The sequence below is a fragment of the Eucalyptus grandis genome, chromosome 4, assembly GCF_016545825.1.
Source record: "Eucalyptus grandis isolate ANBG69807.140 chromosome 4, ASM1654582v1, whole genome shotgun sequence".
NCBI classification, from domain to species: Eukaryota; Viridiplantae; Streptophyta; class Magnoliopsida; order Myrtales; family Myrtaceae; genus Eucalyptus; species Eucalyptus grandis.
In genome coordinates, this window is record NC_052615.1 from 2,818,875 (window position 1) to 2,828,434 (window position 9,560).

General features: G+C 38.1%; 1 protein-coding gene across 1 annotated transcript; it reads right to left on the minus strand.

Annotated features, from left to right (window-relative positions):
- Positions 1 to 4,405: 4,405 nt before the first annotated feature.
- LOC108959176 (splicing factor YJU2) lies at positions 4,406 to 5,282 on the minus strand. The gene is made up of 2 exons (XM_039311038.1): positions 4,964 to 5,282; positions 4,406 to 4,868 (listed from the first exon to the last, which is right to left on the minus strand). Exons 1-2 carry the CDS (start codon positions 5,216 to 5,218, stop codon positions 4,671 to 4,673), a joined length of 453 nt encoding a protein of 150 aa, XP_039166972.1. The 5' UTR covers positions 5,219 to 5,282; the 3' UTR covers positions 4,406 to 4,670.
- Positions 5,283 to 9,560: the final 4,278 nt, after the last annotated feature.

The window sequence follows — 9,560 nt, forward strand, 5'->3', positions numbered from 1 at the left end:
AACTGGGAATTGGACTGAATTAGCCGATTTTGAGTGTTTTCCACGGGATTAATCTGGTTTCTGGTGCCTTGAGCAGAACATGACCAAACCGGACTGGCAGACTGCATCGGCAGAACCGGCTTGGTTCCTTGCTTCTCTTGTCACGCATTCAGGAAAGGTAACACCTGCAAAATGTGATAATGGTTCTCTTGAATGAACTACGAACATGCGAAATAAGGATTTGTAAGATATCTTTGCAAAGTAAACTACTCTTGTAGGTTGTTGCCCCTATCACAATTCAATGGGAAAAGAGAAAGTGATACCTACATCCGATGTCTTTTTCTTTGGTCGGAATATGCTATGCTGTTCACCATCCCCTTTCCAAGAGTTAAAAAAGGAGTTTTGAAAAGAAAAAAAACAACGTTTAGAGAGATTCTGGAGCTCTGATAAAAAATTAAAATTTTTGGTGCATTCAACATGCGATCCAAAAGGTTTATAGGCATTTACTGTTGGATTATTTATTTATTATGTATTTGTGATTTTTTTGTTAATGATCATGAGCTAGGTTATTTTCATGGAAGATCAAAGTGACGTCGTTGATGACCGAGAAGCGTCTCGCACGCCTCACTTGATGCTTTGAGTTCCTCATCGGGACAAACTCCACTCTTCAGGGATGGCTCAATGTATCTAATCTAATGGGCTTGGTGCTAGCATATATCCTCTTTCCTCACAGCTATTTAAGATTTTTCCTGTGTCATCTTGACACGTGGCAACCTATCTATTGTTGATTTCTTATTTTAGGATTACTGTACGGTATAATTCTGTAAACAAATCCTTTTGAACCTATCATTATAAATACACCTTCGATTCATTTATTGACGATACCTTTTGAATTCTAAACCTTTGATTTTTGCTTGGAGAAATTCTTCAACAATGTTACCCTCTAATTTTTCAAAAGGGATATCTCGATATTCCATGCACTTTGGATTATTTTGTAGCTCAATCTTTCTTAAACATTCTTGTAATAAAAAAAAATCGCCAAGTACCATTTTAAACTCAGATGTTGAGAGTGAGATTTATCGGACTATTAATTTAGATTATAACATATTGAGCCTGAAAGTGAAAAGATTATAATTCACAAAATAAATGGATTGGCCAGTCTCTGGAAGAAATATGCTCGATTTTTTTTTTTATTAAAAAAAACGACTAGATCAATCACGGTTTCACATATCGACATATTCAAATTAACTTTACATTCTGTTTCTGTCTCTCCTCTTCTTAACGCGCTGCTAGAATTATCCAAAACGCAAACGGATTACTTCCGTGGCGCACTTTCCTATTTCAATGGTGTCGGGCCCTCAAAAGAAGGGCCTTTTAGTGGGCCCACATCCTACTGAGCAAGGCCACATGTTCTTTTACTCGTGGTATGGGTTGACAAATAGGCCCACATACTGGGCTTGCACGGCCCATCCCGACTCCTTTGTCATCCCTCCACGTTGGTATTCCGAGAATATTTGTTTAATACGTAATAAAAAAGGCCCAACGAGTATTTAGACATGCCGAATTTTTATTTATTTATTTCGGAGAACCATCCATTCTTGGAGAATCATAACTTATGTTTAGGCTACATAGAATAAATTGATTACACAAGCCTCTGAGCATATTTTATTTTTTGGTAGTATAATCATTTTTTCAAAGTATAATATGAAAAAGTAGACGCAACTATGACTACATTTATAGATACAAAATCCTAACGGAATGAATCTCAGTTCAAACTTTTAGCTTGTAAAGCTAGTTCCAATGCCAATTCAATGGGGTCCTTTGTCACCTTCCAATCATCAATCCTCTTTGCGCAATCCCCAGGCTCTCTCTCACATTACACACAAATCTTCGACTAGTATTTTGATTCGGCTTTCATCTCAAGGTCAATGCTGATATCAGTGATGGTGCCGGAGATGCGGAGGATTTGAAGCCTAATTCAGACGAGCATGAGTTCTCTTCCCAAATTTCCATGCAATGGCTATGTTAAGGGTTATCAACTTAGAACTTAGGACGGTTGTTGGATCCGGACTATGTAATGGACAAGCAATCGTTAGATTGAGTTTTTCCTTTATTCCTTGCTTGGGCTGGATTTTGAAATGGCCTAACTTAAATCATGTGTGGATCATCATTTCAGCTAGAAGCGAAATTGGGATGGTCGACATATCTGTCTTGCCAAGTTTCAATATTGAAAAGTTCCAATCTTTTGTATAAGCTTCTTAGGGAATTTTTAGAGAGCATTATGGTAAATTGAACCAGTATGGCTTCAGTCGAACATTTCTGAGTGTTGGATTCCGTAATTACTAGTGACATATAGACGTCGATGGATTCATGGGCAATTTGTTTTGAAGTACCCTTTGGCTTATATTGAATGATTGAAATGACACAAATTTCTTTTCTGATCATAATAATGTTGCTTCTTTTCCATTGGATTGAGATCCATGGGGAGATTCCATTCCATTACTATTATGGCAGGCTCATCTCTCTTTCGGTTGTGCCATTTTTGAGTTATAAATTGTGCTATTTTTTGGGAGCACGTTTGACCAGATTACTTTGAGTCACGAGTAGACCTCTCTCCGACTCTCTCCACCTGTCTCTCTGTTTGTCTCTCTCTCTCACATAATGCACTCATGAGCAAGAGCTCGAGACTTATGACCGGTCAAGATCTAGGTAAAACACCAAGTCCACCGTTTTATGTGGCTTTACGTGTCAGCTGTCCATGTTATATTTCAGCCATAAGAATGATCTTTGGCATAGAAAGCTTGGCGATGTCAACATGAAGCAAACACATGGGGAAAATGTTTACATCATGTTTTACTTTTAAACCAAGGTTTTATGCTGCTTTAGTAATCTAGAAAAGCACATTAACTTTCTGTCAACTTGACTAATTTTTCCTTTTTTTTCCCTGATGTTTCACAATCTGGAAAAAAGGCAACAACGTGGCTAAAATCCAGCAGTACCTTTGAGTCATTGAAACTCAACAGCCCTTCTTCACAGGAGTTAAACCACATTAATCTTTCCACAATTCAATGAGAATTGAAATGAAGATTACAGATTAAAACTTGCTCGCGAATTATTGGCTATCAAGTGCCTTTGAGTAGAAACGGTGAATTTATTGAGGCACAAACATGAGGATTCAGTACCTGCTGATCACCAGAAGGAAGGCCATCAGAAGCATGAGAGACAACTGCAAAAGCTCATTCTTGAAGCCTGCTGCAGTGTTCGCAGGCCCATCAAGCGAGACCCCGTGTTTCCATAATACAGGGCGGAGAATCAGAGATTGAGTGCAGATCTTGAATAGATTGGCTCGGCCATCATGAACATGCAGATAGAAAAGTGGAAGGCAAGAATTGCTCTCACTGCACCTTCTCCATTATGTTCTTACTTAAAACATCTATTCACCAATGGTAGCTCTACTCCAGTAACTTGATATGTAACTTCCTATTTCAATATTTCTTCATTATCGAGTGGCCTCACTCATTATGGTGAAACAGAAGATATTAATTACTATGCATAAAACGGGAGAAAAATGCATCTATGTCTTGTTGATGAGTACTGGTTGATTTAAGATTCCAAGATAAGCGTTGACAGCAATAAAAGAAAGCTGCTATGAATTGTATGGGACGACTGTTCCCAAGGCAGAATGCAGAAATTTCTGTCTCTATTTCTGTGCTACCAGCAAGCTACCCTCAGTGAATATACGGGGCAATACGTGATGGAACTCATGAACCTATTCCAGTGTCGTGAAGATCTATCTGCAACCAAAATTGATTAATCTGTTGGTACAACGTGAAATATCCAAGACGTGTTCATAATTAGACAGCCATCCATCGTGTGCAAAAAAAGAGTGCACATAAATTAGGGAGAGCATCACTTCTATGTGGGAGTACCCCTCTTACTCGACTGTAGTTATACCTCCTATTTTACAGTATAAGAACCACCATTTCCCTGGCTACACAGGAGTGCTACCAGGCTGGAAGGCATCCTGCATTCTGGATCTAAAAGATGACATTATGCTTCCAAGACCCCCATGACCATTATCTGATGCTTTTTTATCATCGCGATATCCTTTTCGAGATTTGAGCTTTGGTGAGAAGCTTAAATCGTCACTGTCATCTTCCTCTCACTGTTCATATAAGAAGGCATTGCCAATGGGCTTCCATGACAAGCAACATATCCTTTCATCAAATTTCTGGCTGTCTATGTCCTGCTTCTAATCGAACATCCCAGATTAAAACCTGCCTGTCCAAACAAGATGTTGCCATGTGTTTACCATTAGGCGACCATGACAAGTAACATATAGATTGCAAACGATCGCCTCACAAAGAAAACATTTTCCCAGCTGTGTCTCCATCGCACATTACCACATCATTCTTAAGACCAGGGACAGCTAAAGTTTATCCCTCAACAGTAAATGTCAAAATGCAAGGTAAGAATGCATCTGCAACAAGGCAAGTATGACTTCTACCCTAAATTGCTATCCCGAAAACAACAAAAAAGAAGCACTTCCACAGTATGTGTGATCCAACACGATTCCCATTATTCACTCATGCAAAACATGCATATGAACAGCCCCTTTTCATATGCAATACGTCAAAACCAATCGAAGTGGCCTGAACATTAAACGAAACAGAAACAAGCTTCAAAAAAACCTATTCTTCGTGCCCGCTCGGTTGACAATGCATCTTCTCCGAATCATCCGTAAGCTCTGGAACGTCGGGGCCTTCGACTCTCGTGCCTCCTGACTCCACGATGCAGTAGGAGTTCCGCTGATCGGTCTTGATCGCGAGCTCAGCAGAGCAACCGGTGCATCCGAAGCAAAACCTGAATTCCGGGATCCCCAAATCCGCCTGCTCGCGGAAAGCAGAAGAGAACGCGCCCGGAATTAGAACAGAGGCAAACTCCAACGCACGCAAAAGACAGAATCGAAGGAGCGCAAACCGACCTCGCCGGCGACGGCGACGGCGACCTCCTCCTTCCTGGAACTGAGCTTGGACCCCTTGTCGATGCGGTTCCCGCAGGCGTCGCATCGGACGCTTATCGGAAGCATGATCCGGACCTTCGTCGGCCGTCGATTCCTGGGCCTCCGGACCGGCAGTCTCTCGTGATCCGGCCAGATCGGCGGCGGCCGGCGACAGATGCTCCCCGGGGGAAGGCCCCAGGGAACGGCAGTTGAACTCCGGCGGTATCTTTCTCCCATGTCTCCTCCTTTTCTCTCAACGAGGAACGGCTATGGCGGTGGCGAAAACTGTTATGACGGTGGCGAAAACTGTTATGGCGGTGGCCGTCTTTTCATAACTGAAACTTGGAGTTACAGACTGGGCCCCCGGTTCGATTCTCTGTGGGCCCGACCCGGAGAGGTTAGGTCTAATTTAATAACCACCACTGATTTAGGTTATTATGTAAATACGCTTACCGGGATGAAGTAAGAAAGGAAATACTTAATTTATCATATATGTACTAATTTGATTTTTTACTCATAAAAAAGCAGTTTATGGTAAACTTGTTATAGACGTATTAGTTTAGCGTTTTTTGTGGTAGGAACCAAAAAATATTAGGGATATTTTAGGTAAAAAGCAAATATTAAGGATATTTTAGGCTAAATTGAGACAACATTTAGCTTAAATAAACGAATAAATTAACAGTCAATAAAGCGATCGAAACATTAGAGGATGAAAACATGAACAAAACCATGTACTCATGTTCTGGTGCCTTTAGCGGCTTAAAATTATTTTTACACTGTCCAAATAGACTAAACTTGGAGTTCCGCTAGGAGTTCTCCAATTCGGTGAAGCCAATGCTGGAGACAACCTTCGTCCTCCGTGTGAATCGAAGTTGTGGGCGATCTTCTGCTGCTTTAGCGGCTTCTTGTGATCTCGGCGAACCATCGCTCTTCGCGGCGATTGCGTACGGAAGAGGTGGCGATGCCAATTTTCTCGGCGTTGTCTCTGATTTGTGTATGTTGCACTTCGTGCGAGTCTGCATCAAACTTTTTTGAATAGAAGTTGTCTAATGTTCTCACAGGTTTTTTCTCCTTTATGCGGTTGTGTTTTCTTGAATTTCAGGGGTAGATACCCGAACGAAACAATGCAATTGAATGAAATGTCTATAACTAGTCTATGACTTGTTGAAGCGTGCAACTTGAGAAATATTTTTGAAAAATATTATGTTTTAATGCGAAAAAGATCCAACAGCCTTTTCAAGGAATGAAATGAAAATTTGAATTGATCTCGTATTCCTAATCTTGGCATTGCTACTCAATTAGGATAATCTGCAATCTTTCCTGGTAGATGGATATCATCCCTTTTGTTTCCTGGATCCATTGATGACTCATCGCAATGGTGTTTTTTTTTGGCATGAATTACGAGAAAAGTTCAATCCGGAAATGCAAAGATAAATGTTTAAAATTATAAGAAAAGTCTAGCAAAAATAATGTAATTTGTGGAAAATCTCAATTTGCAAGGGGAGGCACAACTTGAGAGAATTATCTATTTTGTCTTTGCAAGAGGAAGAAGATTGGAAAAATGTGGTTTGTATTGCATGGAGATAGGAAGCTAACAAATATGATATCTACATTATAATTTATGTCGGGAAATTTGAGTTTGTGATTGTGAACAGATATGATATCTAATTTCTAGGTTTAAACATTGGAATGAACACGTAAATTAAAATCTTGAATTGAGTTTCTAGTTACATACACATTCGGTGTTGCTTTTGCTGTTTTGGAGGAAAAAAATGAATTGTTTTCTTCGGGGCCAAGTTCAAGAAAGAATAGAACATGAAATTTTTTTGAAAGGAGATGGGAAGCTAAAAATTCATATATAATTAATTTGGCTATAAAAAGGTGTTACGAAATACTAATACCTACTTAATGAAGTTGAAGGCTAATCTGACTATTTAATGTAAAAATTAATTTTTTTTCAGTTAAAAAAGGCGTGAAAATGGCGGCAGGCTATAAAATATGGTAAAAAACGGGTGATTAACACTTTCAACCGTCAAGCAACTTAACACGTCCAGCCAATTATATGGGTGCTAGAAATGTTCTTCTTGTCTAAAAATAAATTTTCTTCTTCAATTCTGTTCCCAACTTGAACCATCTAAAGCATGTTAGGATCGATACAATTTGAAAACTAAATCATAAATATTACGATAACTACCTATTATATGGGATCAGACAAGTTTCACATACGAAATTCACCCGAACATGTTCCAATTTTCTAATTTGCAAAATTGGAACAAAATTGACGTGATGAACTACAACCGGGTATTATTACTCGAGATTCATGAGTTCGTATTGAAACAAATTTATTTTTTTAAGCACTAAATAAAAGTTTATTGATATTCCTGAGGAAATCAATTTTTGTAAGTCATTTTCTAATTATTTAATCATTATTATTGGGCGACGAATGAGGATTTATAAGATATCTTTGTAAAGTTAACTATTTAGTAGGTTGTTACCCTTACCCCTACCACAAATTAATGGGAAAAGAGGAGTATTGGATGGGGTATTGAGGCCCAGGAGGAGTCGCGAGCTTTTCGGGCATTCGGCATGCAATCCAAGGGTTTATAGACATTCATTCTGGGATTTCTTTTTTTATTTTTTATTTTTATGTATTTACAATTTTGATTTTATTTTTAATGATTGCAATCTACATTATTTCCATGGCAAGATCAAAGTAATGTTGAGTGGGTGATTCACTCTCTAGTTTAGAATCCTTAGACAAGGGAGTACAATTTTCAGGAGAGTAGAGAAGGGGAAAATAACTACAAACTTATAATAACTAAAAGGGATTTTACTCACCTCACTTGATGTTTATTGCCATACTTCAGGGGTAAATATTTTTTTTATTTTTTTATTTTGCGATACCTAATTCTGCAATTTTTATTTATACATCATACACCTAGATTTGTAATGGTGTGTGTCTATGTTACGGATTTAATTCTCTGACCTATTTTTCTCCAAAATTGTTTCTCTAGAAATGAGTGTTGACCCAAATAGTGAAAAAAAAATTCATCAAAGGTTGATCTTTGGTTTTTTTTTTGTAAAATGGGTTTAATGGTGATTTGATTAGGAATTGAATTGCGTAATACGGACGAAGAACGATAAATTTAGAGAAAAAAGATTGCAAGGATAGGAATCAAAAACGAATTAATATTTATAAACTTAAAAAGCACATGAAGAATTTGTACTCGTTGGTGATGATGATCCCACTTACGGTAATTACACCCTACCTTTTATACTATATGTAAGATATGGCATTTTTGGGGCTCAGCAAAAACAAGACAAAAAATAAGAAAATAAAAGGAAAAGAAATGTTGAAAAGTCAAAGAAGAAACGAGGAGAAAAGAAGAAGGATGAGGAGGCACCGAGAACATTCGGGAAAGGAAGGAAAGAGAGAAAAAAAAAGAGAGGGAAGGAGATAAAAGGAAAAGGAGAAGCACGTTCGGACAGAAGAAAGGGGAGAGGAGAGAAAGGAAGGAAAAGAAGAAGAAGGAGGAGGAGGAAAAAGAGACGGATTCTCGTCATGGACACATCCCCAAGCTGATTCAACTCAGATTTGCAACGCCCGGTAAACGCTCGCACCTATCGTTCTTCTAATAGGATTATTTTTCAAGGTTAGAACTAAAATTCGAAATTATTGGATATTCATGCAGTGAAGTCTAATTTTTTAAGTCGTTGAACTGCATATTTTTATAGAAGTGATAGTTTAAGGTGTTGTGATGTTGTAGAATCTTACAGATCTCAATTTGGACTTATGGTTTGGCCAGAACAAAATTTCGAAGTTCATTGCGCGTGCTGGTGGGGTTCCGAACAGTAATTTTCAAGCCTGAATTTCAGCTGTTTTCAATGAGTCTTTGGGGTGGCTGAGTTGGGGTTTTGTAGTACATCAAAAGGGCTTTCTATGGTTTGTTTGAAAATAACCTATGTGGAGGAAATTATGGCCCAAACAAGTTTAGAGCGCGATGGGACAACAATAGATTTTTGGTATGGGCAAGCGTTGGTTGGCGTATGGATGTCGTTTTCTCAATGAATAGGCATAGTGTGATTGAGTCATTTATAAAAATATCGTTTTACTCAATCTTTTGATAGTGTTATTTGGTTATTTGTTAGGACTTTGAGTATGTGAGCTCGAGTAACTGTAGTAGGTTGGTTTGGGCTTTCCCAGTGAGTGATACTATTTCTTCTAAGAATTTATAAACTCATGTCTTCAAATTATAAAGATTTGACATTTTATGAGTTATGAATAAGCATGTTTGTTGCATAAAATTGGATCTGGCATTTACAACATTTTGATATTTATAAATAGTGTGAGAACTTTTTGGTGGGAATATATATTTTGTTTGGGAAACGAAGTTGAGAAATATTATATATTTTGGGTTTACGAAACCTTTTTACGAAAAGCTTTTTGAGCATGGGTTATGGAATATTATGTATATCAATTTGTGAAATGTCTTATGACATGCATTTGATTTGGTAAGAGTTTTGAAATTATTTAAGGGTGTTTTATGAAAAGTATTTTTAGCAAATAAGTTGAGTTGCG

What these genes read in the sequence shown, in the direction of transcription:
- LOC108959176 (XM_039311038.1), bottom strand. Translation starts at nt 5,218, where the DNA reads ATGGGAGAAAGATACCGCCGGAGTTCAACTGCCGTTCCCTGGGGCCTT. An exon ending in CCGTCGCCGTCGCCGGCGAG is followed by an intron (nt 4,869 to 4,963) that starts GTCGGTTTGCGC and finishes TTCCGCGAGCAG; the next exon opens with GCGGATTTGGGGATCCCGGA.